Genomic DNA, 20,496 nt, shown 5'->3' on the forward strand with positions numbered 1-20,496 from the left:
TCAAAAACAGGATTTCTGTTTCAAATACTAGTAGTTAACAAACTATGGATGATTTATTTGGAGGACATATTTTAAAATTATTTCGATCGTCCAACGAATCCATTGATAATATAATTTTCTTCCCTTAATTCCATTGGTTAAATAGTTCAGTCAATAAAATGACTAAACCCATAATTGGACCCAAAAGTTATTTCAAAGTGATTAGAGAGATATTTCTTTTTTCAGAATATTGGGTAATTGCATACGTTTCGAAATTAAAGTCATGTTGAAACCATTAGCTTCTTCTCCGATGTAACTGCTGGCCTTGTTTAAATGTTGTTGCAGCTCCTTGTTTTATGCATTTCTAGTAAATCAATGGTTCTATCCTTTCTCCACCTTGGCACTTAAAATTGATTTGTATTAGCACCACTGAAAATTTAGACGTTGCTGGATAAGTTTGCAGTGTAACAATTATGTTCGCGAAGATTTCGTCTTCGGAGATTATCTGACTGTTGTTGACAACAGAAATACTGGTATGTATGTTTACGAATACATAAAATTAACTTATTCTATCAGATTTCTGGAAGAAATGTTAGTGGCATTATATACAGAGTAAATGTATTTGTTAGATCGGGAAATACTGATGGATGAAAAACCTTTGCAAAGAAGGAAAAGTTCTGGTAGAATTCCTTCTTTGCATTTTAACGTTTCCAATTCCAAGTTTATAAAGGACATTAGTAATATAGATGCTGCAAAGTAATTTCAAACTTTAATGTTCCATTTTAATTTCCGGTAAGCTCGACAATTTTAAAACTTAAATATTGCCATAGACAAAAGACAACAATGTAGATAATTTATTCGAGATTTTTTTTTAAATTATCTACATTGTTGTCATTTTAGAAAGTCCATACACTTGTTGAACAGTGAAAAAAAAATGAATTTAAAAATACTCAGTCGTTACCCACTGAGGGAACCAGTGAAAATAATTACATTAATCAACTTAAAAAAAGTCTCGTCCAAGGCCTAAATAATGAAAAAAAAATATCCCATCCTCATTTTATGTGAAAAATTCAAAAAATTATAAAATAAACTTTATTAATTTCAGCTATCTATTGGTATAAATTGGTGTCTTGTTCTTATAGGCTACAAAATCTATTCAGTTAAAGAAGTGTTGGAGTTTTTTTTTCATTTCAGAACAATGTGTTTGGGACTTTTCAATGTAAGTCTTGATTAACAGCAACCTGAAAATGTACTAAAACCAAGATATAAATGAAGACTATAAGCCTCATGATTTCATTTCAAAGTTGTGGGAATGTGAGATCACTCTGAGTAATACGAAACTTGAAAATTTAATTTAATTTATGAAATTTATTCATATGTGAAAGAAATTTAAAAAAATCTTACTACAACTGCTTGAGAAAAAGCGTATTGTAATATAAGACTTTTCAGAGAAAATATCAAACATTATGTTCAGCCTGATAATGATTTGAAAATGATTTGTTTTCTATATTGATCTTTTTTTTTTCAATGAAACTACGCGAATTATTTTCTTTGGCATAGCATGTCCCTTCTACATTTAAAACGATGTACTGAAAACAGATTTTAATTTTCATAGAAAGCACGTATCTTCAAATTACAAAGTCAGTCAATCGTTATGTTTTTTTTTCAATTGATTCTAAAATTCTTTTAGATTTCATCATGTAATAGCATGTATCTTCTAAATCTAAATTGAAATCTTGTCAGAAGACTTGAGTTTTATAGAAAACATCCATCATGACAAGAGTCAGTCAAATGATATTGCGATCTATCATTTGATCAAACTTTTTTTTATTTTTCAATGAAACATGGCAAGTTTTATATAGTGTTTCTTATAATAGCATGTATTTTTATAAATCTAAAATGGTGTATTAATTTCTATTCATCTTGAAAAAAGTAAAGAAGAAGAAGACAGTTTAACACTCTAGAACAGATCAATTTTGTTAATAAAAGGAAAAACCTGTGATTTGAGAGTTTATTTCATGGTAATAAATTACCATTATAACAAAATAAAAACAAAATACTTGTACCATTTCATTTTAAGAAAACCAGTATATCAACATACAGTCTCGTTTAAAATCAAAATTTCGCAAATTTTATGGTCGATATGTACAATGACTTTTTCAGCAAATGCAATTTAAATTATCAATAAATCGAATGCTGACTAACATTCTCTTACCAATTAGTAAGCTATTATTTTCACACTGAATTGTGTCCGAATTTTTCACTTTGCCCGATCATGACAACGAACATAAGGCAGGTTTGACCGCTCAACGGAGGATGCTTACTCCTCCATTGTACCTGATCCCACCTCTGATATTTTTAAAAGATTCATGTTTGTTCTGCTCCCGATTTGTATCGTTTCTTTGAACTTTTGAGCTCTATAACTGTTCATTATCTCCCTGTTTGAGTATTGAGGTATATCCTGTGAAAATTGACGTTCTTGAATATCATAGTCCTCTTATTGACTGCAAACGATATTATTAGCATAAAATTCTACTTCATATAAATTATTGGCAAATAAACTGGTTTAGAATAATAATTTAAGTAATTATATTTCATCAATATTTACCAGGTCTAAAGATTTCTTCCATAGGTCCCTAATGACTTTGAAGACAAGACAAGACAAGACAAGACTTTATTCTCATAAACTGTACAAAACAGTATAGAGAGGATATAACACAAAATATTTACAATTAATTAATTAAGCATGCGTGAGACAAAGAAAAAAAAATGACAATGTCACAGACCAAGAGAGCCGACTCTCTCCATTATAGTTCCAATAAATTTACATAACTTAATTAATTTTTCCCTGCTGTTCAAATTAAATAGTTGGTCATACTTAAAAACATTAGGATTTGTGTAATAATACTTGGGTAATAGATTTAATCTAGAATTCTTAATGTATGGGTCAGTGCATTTAAATAAATAATGAAATTCATCTCCTATTTCCTTGCATAAACACAAGTGACAAATTTTGAAGAACTTGTAAGCTTCGTAAGTATTACAATTGATTAATTAAGCACCGTTTTATAATTACCTAAATTCAGAACTACACAACATGTATGGTAATTATGTATTCGACTCTTGGTTTGAACATACTAGTACTAGTATTTTATTGCACTAGATATATACAATGGGATTGAGCACAAGTTCTAAAAACTTAAACTACTTAGACTCTTAATATATAAAATACAGCTTTTTAAAATTCTGTATTGCAAACTATTCTCTACCGATACTTATATTGAAAACTTTCTTTAAAATTAGAATTTTTATGAAGGATATTTAAAAAATATTAACAATCGATTGTTCTAACTAAATACTTATATTCTGAAATATTCACGGATATATATGCTTGGATTTTTTCGCATTCATAAACTGTAAATGTACTAGAAATAATATACAGCATTTCATTATATTTCATCTTTAGCTTATAAATAGCCAACTATAGACTTTATAAAAAAACTTATATATATATATATATATATATATATATATATATATATATATATATATATATATATATATATATATATATATATATATATATATATATATATATATTATTGTTTTGGGGAATAATGCCTTCATTTTTTTCATTCAGCCAAATTGTTGATTTATTTTTAAAGTTCTCTAGTGATTCTATTGCTTTTGTTTGTCAAAATAAAATGATAATTGAAAAACAAATTTGTATTAAGCTTCCATACAAATATGTATCAATTCTAGATGACATTGAAAAAAATGATTTCTTATCCGTATCTTATATGTGATTCTTGATTGCAAATGTGTATCTTTTCAATACAAAGTAAGACTTTATATTGAGTTCCCTTGCATCAAGTATTTTGAGGGAAATATATATAGATCTAATTAATAATTAATTGTTTTCTTTAAGAGATGCTGGTACAATAGCAGGATAGAATATTACCCCAGTCATCGATTCAGTCGTGTTTCTTATTTTTTTTCTAAGCAGGATCTTGACAAATAGAAAATTTACGTTGATTGACAAAGCAAAGGATAATAATGAATCTTAATCATAGATATGGTGTTAAGTTAGACAAGAGAAAATGATAAATTTGTATCGATGAATACTTAAAGAAAGAAAAAAAATAAGATATTTACGAATTTCTTATATCACGAGATGTAGTAAAATAGAACTCCAGTCTAAAGCTGAACAGAGCTTAAGTTGATCTTGATTTTCATAGCTTTTTATTGTTAGATGATGGAACTCACCGTCCCAAAGATTTTAATCTGCCTCTGTCTCGGTAAGTGCTCCATCGATTGTTTTATCGTATGAATTCTGAAATTTGAGTTAACCGGAAAACATGATATCAAAATCAGTCTAATGTATTAAATCTATTTCAATTCCGTAACTATTTGCATTAATGCAACAAATAGCAACGACTCAGTTCCAATTTAATTCAATCATTTCAGAGCGATAAGTATCTGAAGTTAATCAAGAATCTCGAATTTCATTTTTGCTTTTTGATGTAATATGTTTTATTATTATTCAGGTATTTACAAAGGTGTGAAAGCTTTTACAACTGCTTCAAACAGTATTTTTACTGAAAGGGGTAAGAGATTATCATGTGAAAATCTGATTCACGAATGAGCATTTTATTGATTTATTAAAGACCAGAGAAACCTAATATAGTGTTTTATCTTTTCAAAAAAAAACTTAATTTTAAAAGTGCAGATTAGACATGCACTGAATTTAAATTTAAATTCTGTTCTTAAAAAAAAAAATCTAATGATCATAAAAATGTGCACATAAGTTTCAGCTTTTCTGGCCCAGTGGTTCTTGAGAAGAAAATTTTCAAAGATTTTTCCTATATATTTCTATGTAAAACTTTGATTACAAATTGTGGCCCTGCCCTTCCCCCGGGGGTCATGATTTTTACAATTTAGAATCTACACTACCCCAGAATGCTTCCACATAAGTTTCACCTTTTCTTGGTTCTTGAAAGAAGATTTTCAAATATATTTGCTATATATTCTAAGTAAAAGTTTTATTGCCCATTGTGGCCCCGCCCTTCCCCCGGGGGTCATGATTTGAACAATTTAGAATCTAATGCTTTAAGTTTCAGTGACCCAGTGGTGAGAAGCAGACTTTTCTTGATTATCTCCCCTTGTGAGGGGACTTGGCCCTTTATTTTAACAATTTACATGCTTTTACCAAGTTTGGTCAAAATTGGCCCAGTGGTTCTTGAGAAGAAATCAGAAAAGCTCACTTGAGCCTTCGGCTCAGGTGAAAAAAAAAAATCAATGATCAAAAGTGCACTTCTTTTTGTATTATTTTCTTCAAATTATTATAGTTTTTACATTTTTAAAGCTTTCTTCGGCAAAGAAGCAATTACAGATTACACAATTAACCTCTCAAACAGTACGTGGTTGGAAGCGGAGGGTACATGCTTTTCGTGGAATCAAACTCTGATGGGCCGGGGCCTGGAAGACTATTACTCTTACATAAGGATCCTAGCTCATCGACAAACTACATGGTAATCCATCGACTCAACACTATTTTACTTCCAGAAAAACTCTCGACCAATAGATGTTGAAATTTAGTCAAACCAAACATTATACCAACCCTTCTGATAAAGGATAGAACTGAATATTTCTGTCATCAAAGAACAACTATGTACAAACTCAGAAGGCTTAACGTTCACTAAAAAATTCAATCAATAAGCATTTTGTCTTTCTGTAGCATTTTGTCTCCATATAAATACTAGTACATAGATCGCGAATCGGCTTGGATATAATTAAAATCATATTTTATGTATTTAACACAGCCTTGCTATAAGTCATTTATAGAAAGCTGTTACACTGAATAATTATTTCAGAGCATGTTGCAGTGTGTACTTGTTTCGTATACAGGGCATCATTATTTTCTCTTTCCATTAGGGACGTTACTCAATTTCAGAAACATCCACTTCAAATTCGTATTTTACTCTTTTTTCCCTCAATCCCCCTGTAACAAGACATACATGTAGTACACTTCTAAATCTTACTTCCTCTCTAATAAATGAATCCGGACATCCTGAGTCATGTCTTTTTATTGTAAACCGCTCATTTATTTCTCGAAATTTACTTCACGACTTTCAAGCCTTTACAGAGGATGCATCAACTTCAGCTACCTTCTATATGAAACAGGGGCTTGTGGTATGTTGAGTATTTGAAAATGGGTGCTTAAGTTACGCTTATAATTTTCATTTCTTTTTTGCTTTACAGGCCTAATAACACCCATGTTTGGTTAAACAGGGTAAGAAAGGCCAACTCCACCCTATGGTTAAATGACATGGAGTGTGGGACCAATGGGTCTATACCTTGGCCAGTACATGGGGATAACATCAGTACCACCCAGTGCCTTGCACTTAACATGACATCTTCCACAGATCTGGAATATATTTTGTTTGCTGCTCCTTGTGACAAGAAAATGGGTTTTGTCTGTGAATCGTTCCAGGGATTTTACTTTGGTAAACGGTTTTAATCCTAATGTATTTTGTTTCCTTTCAAATATCAAGTAAAAGAGACATAAAGAGGAACTTTATTAAATGTATGTATGTTTCCATGTAAATGTATAAGGGAAATCAATATTAATTTTAGTAAACTTTTACCAGTATTGTGATCGAATCTGGTAGGTGCTTTTTCACTGCACCTCGAGTAAAATCTGCATACAGTTTTTAAATCTCGTTGTAAAAGTATCGCTTAACTACACAAGGATTATATGCTATCGAGTTTTACAGGTTCCTTAGGATATAACATCTTTCATGCGTTTTACGTTATTGAACCTTTAAACCAACCACGGTTGTACCCAGACTTCACACATGACGATTGTTTACACTTCTTGTTCAGCAATTTCACATGTTATGCTGCGGAGTATGATGAGGAAATCCTGAAATGCACATTATTCTGTGCATCTTTGTTGTCACCTCCAGAGAACATTCAGCTGAATACCACGCAAGCAAATATTTCAACGGCTGTAAAATCCTCGTCACGTCGTAAGATACAGTTCTTTTATTGATAATTCTGAAGTCACGCTGTTTTACAAGATAAGCCTGTTGGTTTGTTATTTTTTATTCAACATAAAGTTGTGTTTTAAAATTGTGCCTTGCTCTTCTTTTTTCTAGTAACAATATCAAATTCTACAAATTTTTTGATGGGAAAATATCCGTCTTGTGAGTCTATTACAACAAGTACAGTCACTTCCCTGGGCGTGACTAGCATAAGTCAATCAAACACAGACTCCTCCTCCACAGAAATATCTGGGGAAACTGTAGTGACTGAAACTGTGGTAAGGACTTCTACATTTTCAACTTTTGTGGAGACTACTAGCGAACTGGATACGTTCTCTACAGAAAGAGTCTCCAGCAGGTCGACTGAATCAAGCTTACTTCATTCAGAAACTTCCACTTCATCGGCGTCAGATGGACTGGGAGATTCTAGCTCGGTATCGACTTTGGAGTATGATACTATACAAGCAAATACAATCACGCCTACATTGGAGTATAGTACAACTCAAGCAGACACAACCACATCTACATTTGAGTATAGAACTACACAAGCAGACACAACCCCGCCTACATTGGAGTATAGTACTACACAAGCAGATACAACCCCGCCTACATTGGCGTTTAGAACTACACAAGCAGATACAACCACCACATCCACCTTGGGATATCCTACTAGTGCAACAGAAACAACAACCCCTACTTTAGCACCAACTACACATTCTACGCCTAAGGAGGTATTTTCTACATATGAAAGTACAACTGGTACGAATACTTTAGAACATTCAACCAGAATGTCCTCTTGGACTGATACTAGATCTTCAACTGCTACCACGGAAGGGACTGTTTCATCTGTCAGTCCTCAACTTGTGACGTCTCCATTTACGTCAACGTCAATTACCTGCAGTCCATGTGTGTGCAATAATGACACTACAGCCAATAAAACACAGGAACAAATCCAAGAAGAGATTGCTCAAATCAAGAAAAATCTTACTTTAGAAAAGTCGACACTCTCTTCTTATACTCGGCAGAAAATTTCTGCTCCTGATAAACGCTGGTCGTCTGCTGCCCTTGGTTCAGTGGGAATTGTAATTTTAGTTTTTGCAGGCTCTGTTGTGGTACTAAGTGATACTCAGCACTTCTTAAGGGCAATAAGGGTGTGGAGGAAAAGACTTTCAAAATATAGGTACTTGTGAATTTTTTGCCTTCCATTGACATTAGATATTAGAAGTATCGGTACATGCACTTTAAAGATAAAGCTGAAAATCAGATTTTTTTTGTTCTTTCATTCTAGATTTTCAAAGAATCCAAAACCTTGATGTCTTCTGTTGGATTTTCAATGCCTTTTGATGTTGAGCGGAAATAAATTTTTTGGTACGCGTTAGGAGATCTATTCAAGTAAATAAATCAGTTACTGAAGTTTACCCAAGAGTTACTACAAACTGAACAGCATATTTATGTTCTACAACAATTTAACTGTTTAATTTAAAATGTATAACATCTTATTCTGTCTTACGTTTCATTTGTTTGTTTCTTTCTAGTTGTTTTAATATTTTTTACCTTCATATCTATTTTAATCATATTCAAAAGACATATTCCTGAAATACGTGTTCAAAATGTCACATAGGTAAAGATGTACATTACATACCTAGTGACTGAAAATGTTGTAACGACTTCTACATTTACAACTCTTTTGGAAACTACTTGCGAAATGAATAGGTTCACTAGGAGTCTCATGACTGTGTAGACGAACGTATTCTTAATATTTTTTGTATAATATTCCGTAGCATCAAAAAGTACTTGTGTGCTTTTTCCATGACAGGAAAGAGAGATACATGTACCAATGAAACTTGCAACAGTTGCAAAGTACAGTGCAGCAAAAGAACATAAGTTTACATAAACTCCAATGAAATGTATTTTGTAAAACAATGGTAATATAGGATATCCCAGCATGAACAATCAATTTCATAACATGCCTATTACAATGACAATAAAGCAGACAGGTGTAATGAATGCGAAGGGAAATATTTATCCCTTTGCTGATATCGAAGATAGAAAACCTAATATGTAGAACCTTATTTATGACTTGCATTCAGCTTTGGACTTTAATTTCAACAAAGGAACGAATGCAGTAAATATTGGTCATTTTCTTACTAAGAGGGGCAAATATTTTGTAATGATATCCCAAAATTATGTTCACATACGTACAAGATTAGATAACTCAAAATAAGAAATTGAATGATTTGTATTTTAATGTTTATTTACTAAACATCTTTTGAGATGAAACCTTGTTTTACAAACATAAATGTAAGATGACATTGCATTAAAAGATGCAATGGATATAACATTTAAAACAATCAAAACAAACTCTTTAACATAAATATATGAGATCTATTACTAAAATTGATAAATATCAAGAATTTACTTTCGGTCCTCAAATATACATTCTTCTATTACCGTTATATCATATACTCTGTAATATATAGTGGCAACTTAGGCTCAATATTTGTTTGGACCAACTTGTAATATTAGCCCTGGTATGCCAAAAAAAAAAAATTTAAACACTAGAATAATAAATACTAGATTAAAATGGCTAAATAAAAATTGCATTTCTCTCTTATCACGCTTATTGTACTCAAACAATATTTGGATCTTTTGTATACTACAGTATATATATTTCAATGCCCAATACATGTAATTTGCCAAGTTATTTTTTTTTAATCTACAAATCATCAAAATATTTCAATAAAATACAGAAGACATATTAATTATGTTGTCAAAAAGATGAGTTTGTCTTATTTTTACGAGCCATTGCATTGGGCGACATTACTCCATGAGCTTTCATCATGTGACGCACGCGACTGTCTGAGCGGGAAAAGACTTTCTCGCAAACTTCACATGAATACATTGTCTGGATAGTCTTTCCACAACTATTTCTTTCATGTCTTACTTTTGTACATTTAAATGAGAATTGTTTTCCACAGAATCTACAGCTGTGCTCTCTAGAGAAACTGGGAGAAAACTGATAAGAATTTGAATGTTGGATATTGTTTGGCAAGAATGTACATGTTGGTTCCGAAAATTTGTCCATCCTAAGACTTGTATTGTTGGGCTGTGCACAATGAATATCAAACTGAGTAGATTCTACGGTTTCTTTTTTTATTGAGAAGGATTCTTTTAAAAAGCCACTGGAACTATTTTCTATAGCATTCCACTCCTGGCTGTCACGTTTGCTGTTCATTTCCGAGGTATTTATATTTTCTGGTTGAAACAAAACTGATGTCCTTTTTGAAAGACTTTCTGTAACAGGACTTTTATTTTCATTTGTCTGAGGAAGAAAATGTGAAGGATTTGACTTTCTAACTTGTTTACTGTTGCATTTCTCATTTTTGTTGGCTACAGAAATTGTTTCTTCAGAATCTTTCCTGCTGAAATGCCCATCTTCTAAATACTCTGAACAATTGTCACCCTCAAGTTCAGTTGAGTTTTCTAGACTAATTATTGCAACATCACCATTCATCATTTCAGAAACGTTTGATGTGATATCTTTGATTTGATTTGGAGATTTAGTTTTATTATATGCACAAGGATCATGAACAATGCTTTGTTTAATGTTCATGTCAAGGCTCAGTGGATCACCCAACCTGGATTTCATGTCACAAAGTTGGAATTTATCCTGCATTTCTTGATCTGGAACTGTTGGTTGTAATCTTTCATGGATTTTGACAACATGGTGAGTTGAGGAATTTTTGGGAGATATACATATAATTCCATCTACTTCAATGTCATTACACCATGAAGATACATTTTGCCGGCAAAATTCCACAATAGTTTGTTGTAGCAACTCGCACACCTCACGATGATCCATTAATATTTTCTTTTCTGTAAATAAAATCGCATTTGTTCATCACGAAATAAGCATCAAGTAGAAATGACCTATTTCAATGGGTTTTTTTTTAAATTAATATTTTGCTTAATTTACATAACCTTGTATCTTCAAAACAAATTTGTCTCTATATCAGAGACTTTTTTAATGTTATAAACAAGCTAAGCTTACTACAGTTTAATATTTTGTAAAGTATCAATGTAAATGTATGGCTAACAACTGAACATATTCCTGTATACTGTGCTTTTGTGCCAATATATAGAATACTAATATTTTAACATTGTTAACAAATTTTGAATGAATACCCATGGCACATGATTTACAACAAATATATGTGTGTCATAAATCTTCTCGTCAACAATTATTTTCTTAGATAATAATAACCAGATAACAAAGCTGTAATAATACTAATAAATTGATAAACAACAAAAGGTAGTATTATGGTATACAGGTATACGCAACTGTTAGTACGTAGATTTCTTTTTCTCAATGTAATAAGAGTCCAAAGAAACAAAACAACAAAAAGACATTCATATAGATCTAACAATTATAAAATAAACTAGGAAGGAAAAGAACTTACGTGATTACTAGATCATTAGATGTAGTATTTCTCTTACTGAAGTTACTCTTCTAATCAATACCGATATATTTTAACCGGAAAATAATAAAGTGTTGCTAATCAGGGAATAGCATACGTACAGATTTAAGAAATCCGTATGGCACAAATAAACGGAGACGCGAATATGAAATATTTCTGTTTCATATTAACGAACTATGACAGGATTCTTACAAAGGCTAGTATATTTATACAATAACATACTTTACAGAAAAACAGGCTAATTCAGAGAATTTGTGTCCCCCGCTTAGCATGCTTAGGGAAAAAGTAAACCATGCGCAGTTCGGGGGAGGGGGATCGAGTCGGATCCCCCTGACTGAATTTGTAGAATTATTAAATATTTTTTATTCCATTGTTAGAACACTTTAAATGTGTATCTTTATTACACCAATAAGTAAGAATAATTCTCATTGTATTAAGGATATCCGATCCTCAGCCAGGAAGGATAACCGATCCTCAGCCAGGAAGGATAACTCTGTAATTTAATTCAAAAAGTATTAAAATAAAGCTTGAAACTGAATTTTTTTCATGCAACAATTTTCATTTTATGCCTCTAAGTATAATTCAATGTTCTTTAAAGTTTTTATATACGGTATTTAAAAAAGTTGACATTTGTACCTCATAAAAGTAAGTAAAACTTGCATATTTAAAAAATCAAAGTTCTTTTAATTTAGCTTGTTACCAATGTTTATAAGCATGATTTGAAATTAGAAGTGATTTACGGTGTTTTCTTTGATAGGAAACACTTTATACACTATGCATTATAAAACGATGGAAGTAAGTAGGAGAAACAAAAGTACCGAATAAGTATAAAAATCATACAATTTTCTTCAAAAGCCTGGATACCTAGTATGATTTTTATACCTAAAATGTGTTTATTGATCAATTGTCAATTAAGAAAGATGCAGTAGGTAGTTCTAATCGCATTTCCTGAAAATTTATTTGAGATTTACTAATATTCTCTATATAATATGATTAATTTTAAAGATGAAGTTTTAAGAAACACCGTGAGTAAATATATTTTACTTTGAGAATTTAGAGACATCTTTGTGAGCATTTTCAATTACTCAATGCCTTATTTTCATAACCTGGGGATCGGATTACCTTTTTAAGCCTTAAAGATAGATGATTTTTGGTCCATCAACAGTGAAAAATCTGCCGGTTGCTAAGGAAATTTCTTTGGCCGGGTTTCCATGGTAACCATGACTCAAAACATTTTTCATTTTACATACACTGTTCATACTTCCAAATAAATCTGTGAATGGAAAATCATCAAATTCTCAAAACCTTCGTGTATCACTTTCATACAATTTTGTCTGATTAGCTCTACTGGTTAGAGACCCAGAAGAGCTTATAAATGCGATATTAATGCGTCCGGCGTCCGTCCGTCTGTCTGTCTGTCCGTCTGACACTGTGTGTCTGTAAACAGATTTTCAAAATGCTACTCCTCCTACAGCTTTGGTCTGATTTCAATATAACTTGGCACACAAGTAGACTACACTAAGATACATAATTCTGTGTATCTGTTTTTGATTGATCGGTGTTGCCATGGTTACTAAAAATAGAAATTTCTGTGAAATTCTTTCAAAATGCTACTCCTCCTACAGTTTTGGTCTGATTTCAGTATGACTTGGCACACAAGTAGACTACACTAAGATACATAATCCTGTGTATCGGTTTTTGATTGAACGGTGTTGCCATGGTTACTAAAAATAGAAATTTCTCTGAAATTCTTTCAAAATGCTACTCCTCCTACAGTTTTGGTCTGATTTCAGTATGACTTGGCACACAAGTAGACTACACTAAGATACATAATTCTGTGTATCGGTTTTTGATTGAACGGTGTTGCCATGGTTACTAAAAATAGAAATTTCTCTGAAATTCTTTCAAAATGCTACTCCTCCTACAGTTTTGGTCTGATTTCAGTATGACTTGGCACACAAGTAGACTACACTAAGATACATAATTCTGTATATCGGTTTTTGATTGAACGGTGTTGCCGTGGTTACTAAAAATAGAAATTTCTGTGAAATTCTTTCAAAATGCTACTCCTCCTACAGTTTTGGTTTGATTTCAAAATAACTTGGTACACAAGTAGACTACATCAATGTACATAATTCTGACTATCGGTTTTTGATTTCGATGAATGGTGTTGCCGTGGTTACTGAAAATAGAAATTTCTGAGAAATTCTTTCAAAATGCTACTCCTACTACAGTTTTTGTCTGATTTTAAAATAACTTGGCACACAAGTAGACTACACTAAGATACACAATAATATTGTGTATATCGGTTTTTGACTTCGATGAACATTATTGCCTTGGTTACTTAAAATGGAAATTTCTGTGAAATTCTCTTAAAATGCTACAGTTTTTGTCTGATTATAATATACATGTAATGTGGCATGCAAGTAGACTACACTAAGAACATAAAGAGACTTAATCAAGGATTATTATTCTATTTATTGCTGTTGTAAAGTTTCAATTCCCAACTGCTTAAGTACTTTTCTCTTCCTTTGCTATAAGTATAAACCAGTAGAGCTTCAGTCTCGACAGAGACTTCTGGTTTTTATGTGGACTGGTACTTAAGGTATCCGATCCATATTAGCCTCAGATTCAATGGAACAGAATGCATAATATATAGATATATATGGGCTGAATAATCAGTGTAGTTAGAACTAATTTTCATCTTTTAGTACAGGGTGTTTCATAATATATGTTACATTTTGAATCATTAGTTTGACAAAAACAAGAAAAAGATATAGATAAGTCTTTATATCAAATTAATGCATGTATCCATAAGATTCATTATGTTTAATTACCAATCAAAATATTAAACTCTGAACAAAATCTTACACATTAATGAAAATTAGCGAAATTTCCAAGTTGCGTCATTTTTTACTTAACTACGATGTATTTCACGTCAACAGGTCACATTACATGTTCTAAATGATCTCTATTTTTTCAACAACAAATGAAAGTTGCTTCTAAAGATTATAGCCTAGTCACATATTTTTGCTTAGACAATCCTCATTTGAAGGTCTATGTTCTTTTTTTTTTTTAGCTCAATCAGTATCTGTGGTCTAGGATTGTAGACCTTGTTCTTTAAGAACCCCTGCAGAAAAAACCCAAATATTGAGATTGTCGAATGCAAAGGTCAAACTCTTTCCTTGCATTATCGAAAATGTGTACGCTAACAACTTCAAACCATATTTCAAAGTTAAATGTATGCTGAAAATGCTGATAATGACAGCATCAATTTCTGAAAATATCTACATCTATCAGACATATCAGAAGTTTGCAACACTAAGAGTCTCCATTTCACAAAATAAATCTCCGCTTCTTTTAAAGTCTTTAGGCTTACTGGAATACCGTGTCATTTATCCCATATATTGCCTGTCCCTGTCCTTTAACCTTGCTACTAGCCTTCTGATAGGCATCCTAGAAAGCTTACTATTCTTTTGCAAAATTTATTTCATTAACTTCTGAATCAATTTTGGCGATATTAATTGAAAAAAAAACAGCTTTAAAATTCAGGACTGAGTTGATATAATTTAAGTCCATTTAAAAAATATTCAAATTATGGCAACCGCGTTTATATCACAATTAATCATTGTAAGACCACGATTTCCATGACTTTTTCACATGGAACGAAAATGCAGAATTTGATGTTTAAAATGATATATAGTTTTTAATAGAAGTATAATAGGTAAGAGAAATAATTAGATTTAAAAATGTAACATATATTATGAAACACCCTGTATAAGAATGTAAGAGTCGGACATGTCCTAATTTATGACCTTTTCCTGCCCTTGACGAGTTATCTCCCTTTGATTTTACTCAATAAAAATTAATTTTAAAAAATCTGTCTGGTAAAAAAATTATTTTTAATTTGTTTTTCTATTCCCAATGATCAAATACATCTTTCCACCACAGCATTTTTTGATATTTGAAGTATTTATTTTTTTATCTTAAAAAACTTACTTCCTTCCATAGACTTCAATGCAATCTTCAATAATTAATTTCTGCTTAGGTAATAAAATTTTTGAAAATTTCTCTTGGTAAATCCCTTTCTACTCTAAAATGCTTTAAAATAATATCAGGATATATTACAAACAATTGATATTTAAGGTTAGAAATTTTGGTCCTAATATGGGTCGAATACCTTAAATGTATACTAAAGCAAATAAAATATGCCAATATGGATATAAAGATTTGATTGCTTATTCTTTATTATGTGTATAGAAGATTCTTTTTATATTGAATATTTATCACACTGTGATGATGATTTTATGAGTTTGTACAAGCCAGACCTCATAATTTTTTCATTTCACATGCTGAATACTATCATTTAGTAAAAAAAAAAAGCATTTCGAAAAAAAAAAATGGATTGTTCGGCATTCGGAATAAAATATCTATCTATGAAATAAATATAGGATCTCCCATGATTTGTAGTTGGATATGATTTTTATCCAAGGAGTTGTGTGATTTTTATCCCCGAGCTTTGGCGAGGGGATAAAAACACACAACGAGTTACACAAAAGTCATATCCAACTACATATCACAGGAGATTCTTTTTATCCCATGTTTAATGCTTCACAACCGATGTTTTACACTGTTTTATATAGCACACTACTTTATTTTTAACTGTGGGATATGAAAAATTTATCCAATGAGTCATATCCACGGGATAAAGGGGCAAACACGGGATAAAAACCCTATTTTTGACAGATGGAAGAAAATTAAATCTGAGAAAAATTTTTATTGGTCCGTAGGGATGATTATAAAGGATTAGGAGGTATATAAAATTAAAAATATTTCAAATTAGTATAAAAATCATGACAATTTCTCTGGATGCCTGGGTGCCTATCGTTTTTAACAATTACCTTAATTAAACAATTGACATGCGCAATAGCATTACTATAGTTCCGAAACAACTCTTCCTATCGGTTAGTGTTTCTTGTACATTTGACAAGGTTTAATTCAAGCCTGTTCTTTTTATTAACAAATGTACATAATTATAGACATGTACAGAGAATATTCAAGTCATTCATTTCTTGAAGACGAAATGAGACTCAATCCATGGCCAGTTGTAACCAAACTTCTTTTCGTCAGCTTTTACTTACAAAATAATATGACTGTTCTTAGACTGTTTTGTGGCAATATGGAAAGCCACATGAATATTTCGCCTTCCTTGCTGTAAACTTACCCTATTTTTTCCATTGTTTTCTCAGGTACTAAGAGTAGTTTAAATACTGTGTCAGAGATCTTTGTTCCCTCTAGACTTTGCATCTATCCTCATCTTTTGGAAAATTAATGTGTTTCAAGCCTTTCAATAGAATGTAGAAATAAGCTATGAGATCCCTTGGCTATGTTTTCTGATCATTAAGGAGAAAAATGCTGAAATTAAAAAATTAAATACATGTAAAACCTAGCTATCGTTTAAACATTTTAATCAGTTGTACATGTTTCATCTGCTCTACTGTTTTCTTTCTTGGTCATTCTGTGAATTTTATTCTTGTTCAAAGAATAAAAACTGTTTTGTTCCTTTATATGCCAATGCCAAACAATGTCCGAGTACTATATTATGACACTAAATGGTATAAAAAAAAAATCTTTTTTCTTGTCAGTCAAGGCCTTGACAAGTTACAAATGTGTCTGTTTTCTTTATCATTTCAAGTGTCTTCTGTTTATTTTTGCTTAATATTGGTTACTTTTAAGTTCGAAACACAGGAACGTTAACCTAATATGGTTCTTAATCAGGTCATCCGAAACACCTTTATGCAAAACTTGCAAACAAGCATACAAACAAAGAAAGTTCAAGCTTTATGCACTTGATAATATCAACTTAAAATAAGTGTTATTGCATTTTTGACCTATTGAGCAACCAAGAAGGACTTTCCGGTTCCTTATCATTTCCAGAATCGGGTTCGGCAACGATGGAATGTTTGTCAAAACACCTATTTAACCCTAAAGCACCGCGATAAACCGTCAAAGCTCAGATACTGTAACAAAGGTAAGACGAACTTGTATTCTTTTCCAATTTTTTTTTTATTATAGCAGAGGTAAGTATGAGAACGACATGAATTTTACTTGTATATAAATTTTCTACATAATATTATAGGGTGTGTCCTAATATATTGAATCTCTCTCTCTCTCTCTCTCTCTCTCATTTTATCTTTAAAATACTATAAAATAATTTTTAACGATGTTAAAGAATTTTATCCGTATCTTTTTATTTATCGATGAAGATGGTATTTGAATTGAGCAAGCCATAATATATCTTAAGACGAGAAATTGTCTATTAGTTATACTAAAATACGCAGTAGTTTGATCAAGTTCGACTTTGGTCCAACTCTGATAACGAAAATGTATTTCCCGGATGACTTCATATTCATGTACTATAAATATCCATGCAAGTTATATCGTTGTCATATGCACGGATTCTTACATGATCAACACATGGTTAAACAACTAGGCGTATTTTAACAATTCAAAAAATAGTCTGTTTTAAGATACAACAAAGGCATACATTTATAAAATGCTTTTTCTCAATGTAAGGATTTTAGAAAGAAAAGAGAAATTGTTATGTACAGCATGTACAGTATCTACAGTCTTGTTAAGGGTCGTTTTTTTCGCAAGTTTTATGGCCGACATAATGACCTTGTCAGCAAATACAACATTAAATGAAATTCTTAAATTATAAGCAAATGACTATATTTTTATTTAAAATTTGAAATAAATAAATTATTAATTACACACTGAATTGTCTAAGTATTTTTCGGTTTTTTCGATCATGATAAGGAACACACGGCGGGTGTGACCGGACGGCATGCTCAATCCTCCATGGCACCTATTAAATCACAAGTTTTTGTGGGGGGTTAATTTTCGTTGTTTTCGAAGTGTGAAGAGGCCCACGAATTCATGTCCACCACGAAATGTAAAATGTGACATACATATAACTAGGCCTACTGAACAATTCTACATCCACGAAATCAAATCCCCACGAACCAAGTTTTTTTCGTCAAACCACGAAAATTTGATTCCGCGAAAATATATGACTTTGCAGTAATCCCACTATTGATGTTTTCAGAGTTCCGTGTTTGCTCTACTTTCGATTTGTTTTGTCTTAATGGACCTTGAGCTTGAAAACTGTTCGTTAAATAACATTAATAATAATAATAATATTATTAAATTTCAACAAATTTCACAATAACAGTTTTTCAATATACATGTATCCAATAAAATTCGCTATAAGCACTTGTGATAAATAATAATCTGGAGGCTTTCTTTTACAGAATGTGGACGATTTTCTTGGTCGCCTGTTTGGCGACAGCGTTTGCTCAGGAGTAAGTGTATAATTTGTCACATATATCAGACATTCTAAAAATTGGTTATGTTATGTGAAAATTTCCTCGTAAACTTTGTGCCAAAATGTTTTTGAATTATTTCAATTCTATTTTTACACAGCTCTTACATAGTGATCGCTCCGTCAGACGTCCGTCCTGGTGTACCCCTCAGTATTAGTGTCAACATTCTACAAGCTCACGCCAACGTCAACGTGAAGGCCGACCTGATCCAGAAGTCCAACAATCAGCATGTAGCTACAGCCCACGGAACCTTCTCTCAAAGTAAAACTCTAATGATAAATAATTAAAGCTACAGCCCACGGAACCTTCTTTCAAAGTAAAACTATGAAGACATTTGGTAGTAGCACATGGAACTTTCACTTTTGGGAAACACTAACAATATTCTAGCAATAGTACAGAGATCCTTACTTGAAACACCAATAATTGTTTGACTACAGTACTTAGAAACTTAATTGACAAAAATACCCTTTTGGATAAAACACATCGGATCCTTAAAAAAATATTGCTAACAATAATACACAATAAATAATTAATGTATACCTAGAGTACAAATAACTCTTATCTACAAATTCCAACTCAGAACAAGTGTTTTCTTGAACTAGATGAAACTTATGAGTTAAGGCATTTAATTGCAAAACAATAACATCGGTTTATTTTAAATGTATTCACTTGAATAAATATCAGACTAAGATTTTATTGTAAAAAAAGATGAACATTTTTTTTTGTTTTAGATGTTCCTGGGACACTGACAATTCAGGTAGGAAATATATTTCATTTAATCTGTTTTTATTCATCAAAGGCTTCTCAAAAAAAATGAAAGATCAAGTTCTCTTTAAAAAAATTAATCGGAAATTATTTCAAATTTTATATCTTTGGATATTGTGTCAACAGGGATATTCCTTTCAAATGACATTTTGTAAAAATTAAATCTTAGGTTCCAGATGAACTTGGCCCGGGGTCCTATAAACTTTCTGTTCATGGAACTCATGGTTTGAAGTTTTCTAATGAGACAGACTTAAATTACCAATCTAAGAGTGTCTCCATCTTCATCCAGACTGACAAAGCTATGTACAAACCGGGACAAACAGGTAAATCTAATCGTACATAATCTTAAGTTATATCTTTTAAAATAGCTCTATAATAATTAATTAATATAAAAATTATTCTGATACAAATGCTTTCTCATGGAATAAATAAGTTGTGCATATCAAAATATTCAATAAAGTTTAAATTGCAGATATTTTGAATTGATGTTAGTTTCCTTGTATTCAGTGCTTCCATTGAAATAAAGCTTGTTTGACATTTGGCATCAGTGCTTTTTCAATAATTGACTATTCTATTGAAAGTATATCCGTTTGTTATAAGTACAATGTATGTTTTTTCTCTTTGACGCATTATAAATCAGTGAAGATTGGTTCTCAGATACCAAAAATTAAATTCAATGGAATTCATAATTTCGCAATAAATGCCCAAATGAGCATCCGAGCTGGTTAATTTGCCATCACTGGAATGCAAGTGATTCTGATCCACCCCAATTCATACAAACCAATTGGAGCGGATCAGAAACACTTCTCTAGCAAAGATAGAATGTTGCATGTCGGATAATGA

At 31.5% G+C, this 20,496-nt stretch overlaps 3 protein-coding genes across 10 annotated transcripts in view; 2 read left to right on the forward strand and 1 right to left on the reverse strand.

Annotated features, from left to right (window-relative positions):
* Positions 1-77: 77 nt before the first annotated feature.
* LOC134270029 (mucin-5AC-like) lies at positions 78-9,236 on the forward strand. Of its 2 annotated transcripts, none has more exons than XM_062752202.1 (8): positions 78-512; positions 4,232-4,277; positions 4,527-4,586; positions 5,345-5,510; positions 6,241-6,485; positions 6,756-7,010; positions 7,140-8,205; positions 8,314-9,236. In XM_062752202.1, the coding sequence occupies exons 2-8, from the start codon at positions 4,232-4,234 to the stop codon at positions 8,336-8,338; spliced, it is 1,863 nt and encodes a 620-aa protein (XP_062608186.1). In that variant the 5' UTR covers positions 78-512; the 3' UTR covers positions 8,339-9,236. The 2 variants fall into 2 exon arrangements, with proteins under 2 accessions (XP_062608186.1, XP_062608187.1); XM_062752203.1 differs by lacking the exon at positions 78-512 and adding an exon at positions 2,998-3,012.
* A 109-nt stretch (positions 9,237-9,345) lies between these two features.
* Positions 9,346-11,520, reverse strand: LOC134270030 (zinc finger protein 263-like). Its single transcript, XM_062752204.1, has 2 exons — positions 11,486-11,520; positions 9,346-10,901 (listed from the first exon to the last, which is right to left on the reverse strand). The coding sequence occupies exon 2, from the start codon at positions 10,885-10,887 to the stop codon at positions 9,796-9,798; it is 1,092 nt and encodes a 363-aa protein (XP_062608188.1). The 5' UTR covers positions 10,888-10,901; positions 11,486-11,520; the 3' UTR covers positions 9,346-9,795.
* A 7,289-nt stretch (positions 11,521-18,809) lies between these two features.
* LOC134270032 (CD109 antigen-like) overlaps positions 18,810-20,496 on the forward strand; it is a 30,000-nt gene continuing 28,313 nt past the window's right edge. For 4 of the 7 annotated variants that reach the window (XM_062752209.1, XM_062752207.1, XM_062752211.1 and 1 more), the window contains exons 1-4: positions 18,818-18,867; positions 18,989-19,149; positions 19,620-19,645; positions 19,823-19,976. In XM_062752209.1, coding sequence (XP_062608193.1) covers positions 18,818-18,867; positions 18,989-19,149; positions 19,620-19,645; positions 19,823-19,976 — 391 coding nt within the window. Of the gene's footprint in view, positions 18,868-18,988; positions 19,150-19,619; positions 19,646-19,822; positions 19,977-20,496 lie in introns of all 7 variants that reach the window. The other 3 variants (XM_062752210.1, XM_062752205.1, XM_062752206.1) reach the window with 1 other exon arrangement.

This window comes from Saccostrea cucullata, unplaced genomic scaffold (genome assembly GCF_032062105.1).
Source record: "Saccostrea cucullata isolate Sc308-1 unplaced genomic scaffold, CSIRO_AGI_Scuc_v1 ctg261, whole genome shotgun sequence".
NCBI lineage: Eukaryota > Metazoa > Mollusca > Bivalvia > Ostreida > Ostreidae > Saccostrea > Saccostrea cuccullata.